Below are 15,000 nucleotides of genomic sequence, written 5' to 3'. Positions count from 1 at the left end.
TAGCCAGCTGGAGGAGGTATCTTCCTGGGGCTACAAACTACAGTAGCATCCACCTTAGGGGTTAGCCATATTCAAATGGCAAATATGCGTCACGATGTGTTACCGCTACTGTTTATAACTCGCTCTGAGATTTATCATTGTTTTATAAATATAGTATATATATTATATATATTATATATATATATATATATATCTATATATAATATAATATATTATATATATATATATATATAATATACATATATATATACATACATAATATATACATAATATATATAGATATATATAATATATATATATATATATATAATATATATATATATACATACATATATATACATACATATATTACATAATATATATACATACATATATATAGATATATATATATATATATATATATATATATATATATATAATATATATACATAAACATATATAGTATATATATATATATATATATATATATATATACATACATATATATATATACATATATATATATATTATATATATATAATATTATACACATATAACATATATACATATATATATATAATATCATACATATATATAATATATTATATATTGGGTTGTCTGGAAAGTCTGTGCCGATTTATAACAGCTTACCTTTCGACTTATTTTAGAACATGGTTGAGTCTATAAAATATGATTTGACTACACCTCCATTTAGAGCACAGTTTAAGCTATCTTTTTGTGGAAGAAGATTTATGTTCCTATAACCTGTGTTAATTCTGTAACTCTTTAAAATGAAAGATAAGAAAGTTCATTTTCAGTGCTTGATGCTTTTCTTTTCCTGTAAAGGGGAAAATGCCTCACAAGCAACCAAGTTTACGGTGATGTTTCTTTATCCGAAAGAACTGTATGAAAGTGGTTTGCAAAGTTCCGAGCTGGAGATTGTAGCAATATTGATAAAGAGCGAACAGGCAGACCATCCACTACAGATGATGACCAAATCAAGTCATTGAGAATAACTCACATTGCACAACCCGAGAATTGGCAGAAAGCCTCAAACTATCAAAATCCATCGTTCATGAGCACCTGGTAAAGCTTGGGTACACAAATCGCTACGATGTTTGGGTACCACATGAGTTGAGTGAGAAGAACCTTTTGGATTGTATTTCCATTTGTGATTTGCTTAATAAACGGGATGAAAACGCATCTTTTTTTAAAGCAAATTGTGATAGATGATGAGAAAGGGATTATCCTCCGAAATGTTCAGTGAAAGCGATCCTGGAGTAAGCGACATGAGCCACCCTTAGCCACCCCAAAAGTAGATCTTCACTCTAAAAAAAGTCTTGCTTTGTGTCTGGTGAGATTGGAAAGGAATTCTGTACTATGAGCTTCTCTCAAGTAACCAGACAATTAATTCTGAGAAATAGTGCACAGAACTGGACGAGTTAAAAGCAGCAATTCAAGAGAAATGTCCAGAATTGGCCAACAGGAAGGGTGTTGTTTTCCAAGATGATAATGCAAGTCCGCACGTTTCTTCGGGAACCAGACAAAAATTGCTGCAGCTCGGCTGGGATGTGTTACCCCACTCTCCATATTCACCAGATATTGCTCCTTCGGATTTCCACTTATTCAGGTCTCTGCAGCATAGTCTTAATGGTAAAAATTTCAATTCCTTGGATGACGTAAAAAGATACCTTGATGTGTCTTCGAAGTTAACTCCACATAGTTTGCATCTGTTGTCACATTTTGCTGCATCTCTGTCCTGTTTGTGCATCAGGTATTTGGTTGATATTTCCTGTTCCCTTCAAAGTAGGAGTAATTTGGTTGTTGGTCCATGATACACTGCTTTGATTATCTATGTTATCCCAGAACTTTCTAATAATGTATCTATGCATGGTGTTCTACTGACATATGCTCATCCTTTCATCTGATGATACATTGCAGCAGAGTTGTGTGAGTTCATTGGGCATGTATTTAAGGCTTTCAGACAAAGAATGCTGCTCAAGGAGCTGCTTTCAAAGTCTCAGGTATGCAAACTTGATCAAGGGATAAACTTTGACACATGGTGGTTAAAAGATGTTGCTGAAGGGATTTGATATGACATTTAAAGGCAGTCTGAATCAATGTTAAGCCTCTGTCTCCTTGTTTTCATTTACGTTGATGTGGAAATTATGTGCACTTGTAAGTATCTTTTGGGTTTTCACATCAGTAGTTTGGCTCTCATCAAGCAACCAATCAAGCAGCCCAGATGTTGGTATGAGTAAATACCTCTTTCGATCATCAATGACCATTGGTTACACCGAGAAAGTTCCCCTCTGAAGCACAAGTCTGGGCAAGGTTGTTTATGGAAGACCAGCAGTGACCCATGCATACCAGCCTCCCCTCTCCATCACCGAAGTTATCCAAGGGAAAGGGTGATACAGTTTGGTACCAATGATGTTGCAACTCATTTCTACAAATGAGCGAATGGAGCAATGTGAAATAAAGTATCTTGCTCAAGAACACAACACACAGCCTAGTCCAGGAATTGAACTCACTACCTCATGATCGTGAGCCTGATGCTCTAACCACTGAACCATATGCCTTCACTTAGTATGAATAGTGGCACTGCAAACACATTGTGGGCCACTGCTTTATTAAATGCATGTATGTATGTGGATGGATGGATGGACAGACAGAGATATACTTTGTGAATCCTGGTTTTAGGATATCTCTGAATGTCATAAAAATCAATTAAAACTGTGGGCATATCAGAAAGGTCATTTGAACAAGAAACAGTCACAAAAGTTCCTGTCCAAATCACACCAATGTGGAAAAGTAGACATAAAACTGATGATGACATACAGAAGAGAGATAAATATTTTTGTAATGTTGAAATCGTTCAGTATTTGTGAATAGCAGCTTGAGCAGGAGACATCAGTAATGTAAGAAATATTATTGTGCAGGTAACTCAAATCTACAATGGTTTTCAACTTGTGGCTCTATTTAATTTGAACTTGAAGCAGATATTCTTCAAATTTTCTCTCTGAATCCAATAGTGATGATCACTCATTATTAGGTATATCTTCTCCTAAAATTCTGATTAATCAAACATGTTCTAATGAATGATTTAAACATTTTTCTACTTTACAGAATAGGTTAAATACTAGTATTTTCATTTTCTGTTACAGTACATTGTCATCAGGACTGAGCAGTCTCTCTACAATTACTCTCATTGATTTCGTGAAACCTAATATAAAACATCTTTCTGATAGGACAGCCACAATAGTAGCCAAGTCTGCAGGTCAGTACAGCTCTTGCTTTGTTTATTAACATTTTAATGCATGTTACTTTAGAACCAGCAAGTAAATAAAAATGTATTAGATTTTTTCTATTAGTTTGTCAGAGAAGAGACATGATATGTACAGGTGCTACTGTTTGATATGGAAATTTTCACTCATTTTGTGTGATTATAGTAGGCAAAACAGGTGTGTTAAATGGGCTTGGGTGTTTAAAATGTGTTGCTGATTGAGTTTTTGCTAATCAGCAAAATGCCATTCTCTTTTAGATCAGAAGTGTATAGATAGTTCTTTATACTTCACTATCCATCACTTGTGAGCTTTTCACCAATGATTCCATGGATTTTACTTACCTATATAAGTCAAATAAACATAAAGGATAATTTGAATTCTCATTGTTGAATGATTTTTCTGGATATTTTACCCATCTATGCTGAATCACTATGAATTTTCATCCTTGGAATTTTCTTAGTTTCCTGCTGTGTTTCTATTTTTGTTTCCTGTGTTTCTTGGTTTCCTGCTGTGTTCCTGCTGTGTTTCTATTTTTTGTTTCCCCCTCTTCTCTATAAATATGTTATAAATGACTTGATACTTTGCAACTGCCTGTTCATAATTTATTCTATTACACTGTGGAACGGTCGTTGAAGGAGGATGGTCTCTTAATGACATGAAGTAAGAGCAGCAGATGGAAGCATTTGGAGTTCAAGAGGTGAACTGTGTAGACATGTCCGATTGTGTTGCCTTTGTACATGGCTGGATCCAACTGTGTAGGCAGGTCTTGTTTGCGTCGTTGTCACTGGAAAGATGATTGATTCCATATATATAATAATGTGGCACTTCAGCGTACAAAATAGACTTTGTGAAGGGGTCAACTTTGCATAGGTGAAAGAAGGCCATGAGAGTGGTCTTTGGCGGGGCAGCTGCTTCTTGAATGAGGTTGTCTTCTGTGAAGTAAATTCACTACCTATTTTCCAAATGAACACTGAGATGAATCATCGGAGAGTATCCTTCATGAATTGGGAATCCTAATGTTCTCCATATGACTTTATTGGTGTATATGTCGCGTTCAGTTTTGTAAAAAACCCACTTCATCATTTGTAAAATCTGTTGATCGTGTAGATTTTATTCGAAAAACGGCTCTGTCCAACCCTTTGGTAATGTACTTGCATACGTAACATGTAGATTTGACAGAATTACAGAATTCTACATTGATGTGTGTATGAAATATTTTGCAGAGCATCTTGTGGGATACAACTCACCAATTGTCAACCAAAAAGTGTAGCAAAGGATACAAATGTAAGGGAGACAATCAATTTCTGAATGTTACCTTGCAAAAAGTTGCTTCCTTTGTCCACAAAAGTCACTGTACAACAGAAGTGGAGGTTTTACTGACCCTTTCTCTAGAAGCCCCATTACTCCATATTACTCCATAAGTGAAAAATCTAAAGAGTGTAGAACTATCTGTGGAACGTAAGGGAAGTATTTGCCAAGCATGAACAAAATTGGATGAAAGATATTGATTTCACATGGGATCGAGTAAATGGCCTGTCACACACACACACACACACTCACATCTTTTGTCTTATATATTATAGATTATGTAAAATAAATAAATTAACAAATAAATAAGAAAACAAAAATTTACTTAGTTTTTCAGAGGAAAATAAACCACTGTAAACCTATGCTTATAATTTTATGCATTCATACTTTCGAAAAAACAGAAGAACCAGAAATATATAATATGACAATAGAAATGCTTTTAATTCCTCTAGGGTTTACTATAAATTTATTTGTATATTATTAAATTTAATTTAGATGCTTATAATTATTCAAGATAAAATAAAGTAATAAAATTTTGAACTTTTATTCATCTACAAAAATAGTTGTATACATAAGATAAATACAATTATATTACTTATAATACAATACTAAATTTAGTTAGTAATTCACTGAATTATTGTGAATATCCTTATTAATATACTAATTTAAAATTATGAATCAATCAGGCCCAATAAAATATTTTTTCCAAATTCAGTTACATCAAAAATGTGGACTGTGTGATAAAGATGGATAAAATATTGCAAGAAAAACTGTGTGTGTGTGTGCGTCTGTGCGTATATAAATGTGTATAAGTGAATATTCTTATGGATGAACTGATTGAAAGTCAGGTGTGCATGTTTTTACTTTCGTATTTGTGTGAGTATGTGAATGTTTGGATATATCTGTTACACGTTATTCAATATTTTTTGAATAATAATATATATACTTTTTATTTTATCAGTATCTAATACTTTTAATTTAGTTGTTATACATCACTCATTATTTTTTAATGATGTAGATATATAAAAGGGAACATTGGTGTCTTTTGAGATTTTGATAAACAACAATTTCTTCTTTTCATACACAAGAAATAATAGTTGTTGTTACTACAAGTGACAAAACATCAAGAGAGTGTTTGTTCATGGTGTAGCTGTAGCAGCAGATAAAGTGTGGTTAGTTGCTTGCCAGCTACTGTCTTCTAATGTTGTTCACCCTCCAACTGTTCATTGCCTTTGTGTTGTCAGCTCTTCTCTGCCATTTCTGTTTAACTCTTACAGTATCTGTCAATGCTCTCTCTGCTGCATCCCAAAGCTCTCTGTCTAGTGTTGATGACATACTGAATTTATAATGGTCAATAGGCTCAGAAGGAAGTGCACCAAAAGAAAAAAATAGTCATTACTGGAGCCTATTCGACATGAAATTGTGATTGGTCAGATTTTGTTGATCTCATGGGCAATATTCTAGTGAATCATGATATCGGACGATTGTTGAATATTCTCGCTACATAGATATACTTATAAATATAATGGCATGAGAACTGGTTTCTCATTCCTCAAACATTCTATTATTTCAGAAAAAAAAAAACACATCTTCATCATGAAATAATTTAGTTTTATCTGCCTAGAAAAATCTGTCTGTATTCAAGGGAGCATGAGAAAATGATAGATAATTTTACAAAAAAGCCTACAAGTAAATCAATTGGTGGTAAAAAAAAAAGACAAAAAAAAACTCTTGACAATAAACAGTGGGTAACAACATTATCAAATAACAAAGTAGATACTAAGTTGTGCAGTTAGCTACCCTAATGACTTTAGGGAAGACACTATTAATAGATGTATGATTCTGGAGATACCTGTTCATTTATTTATTCATTTTCCTTTTCATTCTTTTGTTCTCTTAGGTTCATTTCTTGGCCTCTTAATTTGGATTTGTTGCTTATTATGGATTTATTATTATTTTAACTATGATATGCTAATGAAATGATAATAACATCTTCAACAAGAAGTATATATTCTGTTGAAATAAGTACTGATTCAGCAAATAAGTTTATATATAAATTGATTTATTGAATCAATCCTTATGGGTGGCTTCTGTGGGGTGCATTGAGGCACCCTATAGATTGCTGGAGTTCTGTGATGCAAATGAACTTATGATCTGCAATACTAACTTCAGCAAACCAGCCAGTCACTTGTTCACTTATTAATCTGGTAGCCATACAAGTTGATTGACTACATTCTCACCAGAAACTGAAAGAGATGGTTAGTTTTAAATATAAAGTCCTTCTCAAGCGAAGAGTGTACCCTTCAACATAGGCTAGTCATTGGTGACTTCAAGCTCAGGACTAGAAGGATACCAAGAAAAGAAAGATTTGGAAGCTTAAAGAACCACAAAATAGTCAGAGATTTAGGGATGTAGTAATTGAAATATTTGATGAGAAGGAGAAGACAGTGACATATAACACAGAGGATAACTGGTGGTTCCTATGTGATGACTTAATGAGAGCCACTGACCACATTTTTGGCTGGTACATAGTCTCCTTCAGACCTAAGGTTGGTGCAACAGGGAAGGAACAAGACCATTAGAGCGAAGAAATGGACTTTGAAGGACTGGAAGAGTGATGGTAGCAAGGAACTATATCAGATAGCTTGGAGGGAGATTAGGAGGCAGGTATATTTAGCAAGGGGAGAAGCAGAAAGGAAGAAATTTGCCAATGTTCAGTAGCTTGAGGAGCAGAGGCTTGAAGTGTTTCCAATTGCAAGGCAGTGTGTGAGATAAAATTGTGATGTTGTTGGAGAGAAGCATGTTTGCTTACAGTTAGTGATTCTGTGAAGAAAGAGGCTTGGAAATACCACTATGAAAGGCTATTAAATGTAGAATATGCATGTGAGGAGAGTCTTCCTAATGTGTATCCAACAAAGGACTAACTATCTGAATTTACAATAGCTTGGTAGATGAAGCAATTAAGGATACAAAGACAGGAAAAGCCCCTGGCACTTCAAGAAACAGCATTGAAATGCGTAAAATATCTGGTGGAGTGGGATATGGCTTATTCATCCACCTAATCAGGTTGTCTAATCAACCTAATCAAGTTGTCTATGCAGGAATCATACCCATTGACTGGTGTAGCAGCATTATAGTCAACTGCTACAATGGTAAAGTTGATGCCTTAGACAGAAATTGAGGTAGCAAATTGTTGGAACTAGGCAATGAAAGTTAGAGAGGGTCATAGCTCAACTAATTACAAAGAGGGTTAGCCTAGATGAGATGCAGTTTGGTTTTGTGTCTGGGAGAAGCATGATTGATTTTATATTCTTGGTAAGGTGACTGCAGGAGAAGTATTTAGCTGAGAATAAACTTTGGCACATGGTTTTTGCCGACTTGGAGAAAGCCTTTGACAGGGTTCCCACACTCTCTCATCTGGTAGTCAATGCAAAAGTTTGGGATAAATAAGTGATTGGCAAGAGTGTACAAGCCATGTACAGGGATACTATCAATAAGGTGAAGGTCAGCAATGTGTATAACAATGAAGTCAATGTACAAGTAGGAGTTTACCAAGGATCAATTCTCAGCCCACTCTTGTTTATCATAGTCCTCCAGGCCATAATGGAGGATTTCAAAACTGGCTGCCCGTGGGAGCTCCTTTATGCTGAACTAGAGAAGAAATTTCAGTTGTGGAAGCAAGTTCTGGAATCAAAGGCCTTAGTGTTACTTAGCTAATACCAAAGCCCTAGTAAGTAGGAAAAGAGGCAGATCACAAATCCTTTCAGGGAGATGGTCTTGCTCAATAAGTAGGAAAAGTGTTGGGAGAAACTCCATACAGTGTACTCAATGCCAGCTATGGACACATAAGAAGTGTAGCAGTATCATAGGATGGTTAACAGAGAAAGTAGAACTACAATAAAAACAGGCTGGGCAAAGTTCTGAGAACTACTACCTTTGTCAGTAACAAAGGGCCTCTCTTTCAGAGAGTGAAAGACAGATTGTATGATGCCTGTGTATGTACGGCTATGCTACATGGCAGTGAAACATTGGCTATGACAAAAGAGGAACTGTGAAGGTTTGAAAGAAAGAAAGCTAGCATGTTCAGCTGGATGGGTAATGTCAGTGTGCATGTATGGCAGAGTGTAAATGATTTAAGAAAAAAATTGGGTATAAGAGGCATCAGATGTGTATGCAAGAGAGAAGACTGCACAGTTTGGTCATGTGATGTGTATGGATGAGGACAGCTGTATAAAGAAGTGGCGATCTCTAATTGGAGAAGGAACCTGTGGAAGGGGTAGACCTAGCTAGACGTGAAATGAAGTGATGAGAAAGATATCTCAATATCTTGAGATATTGGGCCTCACTGAGGATATGACGAAGGGACCAAAATTTCTGGTGAGTTGCTGTGCTTGAGAAGACATGTCAAAACTTTGGCCATCCATACATACAGATAAGTCCTTTACAATCATGCTTCCCACTTCCTCTCATTTGAGAGGTCTTTGTCTTGCAGGCTCATGGTGTCATATAAAAAACACTTGTGCTGGTGCCACAAAGTGCACCCAGTACACTTTGTAAAGTGGTTGATATCAGTAAGGGCATCCAGTTATAGAAACCATGCCAAAACAAACAATTCAAGCCTGGGCAGCTCTCTGGCCAGCCAGCTCCTGTAAAATCGTGCAGCCCATGCCAGCATGGAAAACGGACATTAAATGACAATGACGACGACGACGATGATATATAATTTGATAGTCTGCATAAAAAGAAAAGAAAACACAATAGCCCATCCCCAAAATAAGAGTATTTAAAAACATCAACTATCAACTAGATTATTGACGAGAAATAACAGTTTACTCAAAGTAGCTACCCTCAGCTTCCACGTTGGCCTCAAGACAGCTCTGAAACCTGACTCATGTGTTCCTTACTGTATCGCTGGGGAGATCTTTGAACATCTCCTTGATCTCAGCCACTATCTTGGCTTTGGTGTTGTAGACAGTGCAGTTGGTGTCTTTCTCAACTATGCCCTACACATGGTAATCCAGATTACAATCAAGGGAATAGGAAGTTAGAAATTGGGGCTGGTGAAGTCATAAAAATTCTCCTACAACTTTTTCCTTATAGTGTTATTCATATCCCAGTCAATATTCCTAATTCTTTCCATTTTGTTTTATTTTCCCATTTTATCTTATTTGATCTTTAAAAATTTTATTTTAATTTATTCCATTTCAAATACTAAACTAAAATAGTACCCCCAATCCTTATGATTTCTTTTCATTTCAGTTAGGGTTTTCAATAATTTTCAAGAAAATGCTCTCAATCTTCATTCATCCCGCCAAATTTTTTGTATTATTCTAAATTTTGTCTACTGCTTTGCTACTGTTGTGGTGAGAGTCACGACGCCTTCTCCCGAGAAATAGACTGGACCAAACGATTATAAATAGTAGCAGTCGGAGTGAAGGTGTCGGTCGGTTAGTTCGTTTGGAATATTGATTGTCAGTTCGTGAAGAGATTGTTGAATCGTTAGATCGCCGGAAAACCTATTAGCTTCAATAATACAGTTGCAAAAGCAACAACAAGAACAGTAACAGGAGTAACTAATACAGCAACAGCTACAAAAACAACAACAACAACAATTAGTGGGGCTATACGCACAGAAGTCCGAAAATGCGGCAAATTCGTTTTCGCCAGATGGCGTATCACACTCCATAACAGAATTCAGTTATAATCCAGAGGTGGGTATAACTTTTGCACAGTACTACAGGAGGTACAAGGAGATTTTTAAGGAAGATTGCAGGACATGGTCGGACGAAGAAAAAGTAAGGTTATTATTATGTAAATTAGCTCCGTCTGAGCATGAATGATACTGTATTTTTATATTGCTCAAGAAGTCTAGGGAAATTTGTTTTCAAGAAACAATCAAATTACTGTTTAACATATTCTCTATTTAACACTCAAATGGAGTGTTGGAATTTACTTAAAAAAGATGATGATGACTTTATGCAGGAACAGTTAACAGAATGCGTGAAAGTTTTAAGCTTAAAGAACTTACTCTTGATGTGTTTAAGAGCCTCATTTTTGTACAAGGCTTTACAGCAAATGAAGATACAGAAATACGGGCAAGAATTCTTTCAAAACTTGAAGAAGCGAACCAAGATTTAAACCTGCAGACTGTTACAGAAGATGTCAAAGGATGGTAAACCTGAAACACAACGTAAGAAAAATCAGAGAAAAGGATTTCGCAAAAATACAGATATGTCGACCGAGAAAGTATAACCAAAGAAGATTGCTAGATCCATGTTACGAATGTGGAGGCCTACATTTAAGAAAAGATTGCCCTTTTATAAACCAAAATTGTTACAGTTGTCATAAAATTGGACACATGAGTTCACACTGCAGAACAAATGTAAAACGACTGTCAAATGTAAAACATTTCAAAGTGCTCTCGGCAAAAAGTAAAATCGACTCCCAAATAAGGAAATTTGTACAAGTAAAAGTAAATGGAATAAGTATTCTCTTCTACTCTAGGCACAAGACCTGAAATTTTTGGGGACGGGGCCAGTCGATTAGATCGACCTCAGTACACAACAAGTACTTAATTTCCCGAAAGGATGAAAGGCAAAGTCGACCTCGGCGGAATTTGAACTCAGAACGTAAAGACACGAAATACCTATTTCTTTACTACCAACAAGGGGCTAAACATAGAGTGGACAAACAAGGACAGACAAAGGGATTAAGTCGATTACATCAACCCCAGTGCGTAACTGGTACTTAATTTATCGACCCCGAAAGGATGAAAGGCAAAGTTGACCACAGCGGAATTTGAACTCAGAACGTAATGACAGACGAAATACCGCGAAGCATTTCGCCCAGCGTGCTAACGTTTCTGCCAGCTCGCCGACTTAATGGAGTAAATATTCTTTTCTACTCTAGGCACAAAGCCTGAAATTTTGGGGGAGGGGACCACTCAATTAGATCTATCCCAGTACGCAACTTGTATTTATTTAATCGACCCTGAAAGGATGAAAGGCAAATCGACCTCGGCGGAATTTGAACTCAGAGCGTGGAGACAGACGAATTACGCTAAGCATTTCATCCGGTGTGCTAACGATTCTGCCAGCTCACCGGCTTCTTAATGGAGTAAATATTTATTTGCGTATTGCCCACACAGGGCTAAACATAGAGGAGACAAACAAGGACAGACAAAGGGATTAAGTTCATTACGTCAACCTCAGTGCATAACTGGTACTTATTTAATCGACACCGAAAGGATGAAAGGCAAAGTCGACCTCGGTGGAATTTGAACTGAGAATGTAACGGCAGACGAAATACGGCTAAGCACTTCGCCCGGCGTACTAACGATTCTGCCAGCTCGCCGCCCTTTCAATGGAGTAAATATTAAATTACAACTGGATACTGGTAGTGACATTTCAATCATTAACACCGACGCGTGGAAGAAAATAGGGAAACGTATGTTAAGAAAAACAACGAAAACTGCATATGGCATGACGGGTGATAAACTACACTTTGTAGGCGAAATGTGGATCCTGCTCTTCCTCCGTCCTCATTGCTGGTGGTGCTGCTGCACTCTTCATTGGTCTCCATTAGGGCTGTCTCTATGACGGTCTCCACGGCGTTCGTTACTCTGCTAACCTGGCTGTTAGTATACTGCTCCAGCCAGAACAGGAAAAACTTTGGGTAGAAGGTAGCAGTCAGCTGGCACTCCCAGTCTTCTAGGAGGAGTCCAAACTTTTTCGTGATGCCTGCCAGTATGGCGTCTACCACTGGGCTGCAGTAAGATGTTTGAACACGGCTTCCTTCACTTCATGGCGGTAGCCGCTACAGTTGGCAGAAGGTTTCCGAGATAGGCTTGGTCCTCCACCTAGATTTTATCCAAGGCCTTGGCAATATTAGACATCACCTGGGCGTACTCCATCAGGAAGCCAAAATCAGAATCAGTGAAGATCTGCAGCTTCAGCTATGTCATCACTCTGTGGATAGCTGTCCTGTACTTCTCCAGCAGGTTGTTGAGAACAACAACAAAGTCATTGGTAGAGTTCTATCTGGTACTACTAGGAACCACCAGCTTCTCCTTCAACGCGTCCAGAATGCTGTCTGTCACCACCGTGTTGCGGCTCTGCAGATCCCACAGCTGCTATGCCTTGACTTTCCTCTAGGTTGACTCGAACGAAGTGCTGTCAAGAGCCCTATCAGCATCCACGCTGGTTACCAAATAGAAGATATGGGCTGCGCCCTTCATGTGCACTGGCAGGTTGAGGACCAGGCTGCAAGACTTGTCAAGGATGGCATCAACAGAGATGTACTCAACTTCGTCCACATCCCAAGCCTCGGAATCCATACCCAGGTCCACATTCTCGACACTCTCCACGTCCGGATCGGCAGCAGCCTCAGGAATGTCTGGCAAGAGTTCAACTTCTGTACTAAACTGCATAAATACCATGACAAAGATTTTGCCATTGTCCGTCATAGTCCTGGTCACCTTATCTTGCAGATGGAACTTGTAATGAGTGATGTCCTCTGAGCCGAGAGCAGGCCAGGACGGCGTGTTGTGCCGTGCAGGTCTTTGGATCCAGCCAGTGTGCCGTCATCCCCAGGTAAAACGTATTGTGGAGCGGCCAGTAGTCCGTGGTGGTCGCCACTCAGAGGACATCCTTGAGCAATCTGTAATTAAACACACACACACACACACACACACACACACATACTAGCTTGTATACCCGGTAATTTTCGGAGGTAAAGATGTTCTATTGAAACGTTTTGTTACTCTGATATAAGAAAGCAATTTCCTCATAACTGCCACATAACTTCCATCACGAAAAAGTACAAAAAACTGTCAGCTGGAGGAGGGTGAGATTGTTGGAGGTTGGCGAGAGAGGTTTTCGGAGATTGGCAAGAAAGATTGTTGGAGGTTGGTGAGAGAGGTTGTGGAGGTAGGCGAGAGGCAAAGACATTATTCTGCTTAGCGAAGGCATCTGGAACTGCTATCATTCACAGAAAAAATATTGTTTTACCGTGAGAAAAGCGCTGTTGAAGTGCTAAGTGAAATTTGGCAATCGAGGATCGAATCAATGCTGTGCTTGCATGAAGCCACTACAAATGCGTTGTGGAATAAAAAATTTATCTACTGTCATGGAAAAGGGGTAACTGTAAAAATGCAGAATTATCGGAGTAATGGACATTCAAAAAAGTATGTATGAATGAAGTCTTTAAGGATTAAGATTCAACTTAAGGAAGTGCAATAATAATGATTAGCAGTTCAAAACTGTGAGTAGTGAAATGCAGAATTAGGTTGGCTGATCGTGAGAATTAAATATTATTCGCTTCGCTAAAATCTGCAGGTGGTATGGGTTGTTTAAATGAAATATTAGTAATATGTGGTAGATAGAAGGATCCATTGGAAGGGTCCTATTATAATTTTTTTTCAACAATCTAAGTATGTCACGTGGTTTCCAGACATGAGTTCTACTCACGTGTCAAATAAAGTATAAAAGTGATATTGTCTGCAAAAATTAGAAATAGGACACTCAAAAAATCAATTTTCACAGTAATCGAACATAAACAATGAAATGGGTTATTTCCCTTGAATGTTGTACAGGTACTATTGTACAGGTGCTATGGGTTATTTTCCTTGAATATTTAAAAAATTAGTTATATGCGGTAGATATAAAGGTCTCTTCCAGGAGCCCTATTATCGATTTTTTCAATAATCTAAGTATGTCACGAGGTTTCCAGACATTAGTTTTATTCACGTGTCAAGTTTCATCAAAATCAATAAAGCGATGTAGGAGGAGTTAGCTAACAACGCCACAAACAAACACACACACCGATTTTCCAGTTGTATAGTAGATAAACTGACGCAGAGTATGATCAAGGCCTGCTAAAAAAAAAACCCAAAACTACCCTCTCATCCGCATCTCCATACAAGCTACAATGGTTTGTGTGAACATGCGATTTGTACAAGTTTTCGTAGGTAGGAAGGAGGTAAGGCATTTGATCGCCGTATCTTATAACCATAGTTTTGTTTATAGAAATCACGCAGATTGTAGTTTAACATTTGTTACTAGGCTGTTCTAAATTCATGAAAATATTGCTTATAATTTAAAGCCTTGTTATTACACTTTTGAAATTAGTGACACAAACCTGTTAGGTGACATGAGGAGGTGAATAACCGAGATAGGGTGGGTGGGTGGAATGATGAACGGAATTCGATAACTTCAGAACTTAAGGTTCATTTATTCATTATTTCATTAAAGACTGCTGTTTTGGCTATGCAGACTTAATCATGAGAGGAATATATATATATATATACTGTATATTATATATTATGACATTTATTTCAATTAGATATTATACATTTTATTACATTAGTTAAGAAAATAATTATTTGATAAATGATTAAATCAAATTAAGAAAATATGAAGCACACCAT

At 37.1% G+C, this 15,000-nt stretch overlaps 1 protein-coding gene across 3 annotated transcripts in view; it reads left to right on the top strand.

Annotated features, from left to right (window-relative positions):
* LOC115222205 (sodium-dependent multivitamin transporter-like) overlaps positions 1 to 15,000 on the top strand; it is a 135,643-nt gene that overhangs the window by 78,274 nt on the left and 42,369 nt on the right. For all 3 annotated transcript variants that reach the window (XM_029792356.2, XM_036511324.1, XM_029792357.2), the window contains one exon: positions 3,147 to 3,259. In XM_029792356.2, coding sequence (XP_029648216.1) covers positions 3,147 to 3,259 — 113 coding nt within the window. The remainder of the gene's footprint in view (positions 1 to 3,146; positions 3,260 to 15,000) is intronic.

Source organism: Octopus sinensis, linkage group LG19 (assembly GCF_006345805.1).
Source record: "Octopus sinensis linkage group LG19, ASM634580v1, whole genome shotgun sequence".
Classification (NCBI taxonomy): Eukaryota; Metazoa; Mollusca; class Cephalopoda; order Octopoda; family Octopodidae; genus Octopus; species Octopus sinensis.
Note: the sequence above shows the minus strand (reverse complement) of the source record. Positions and strands in the feature narration are given on the sequence as shown.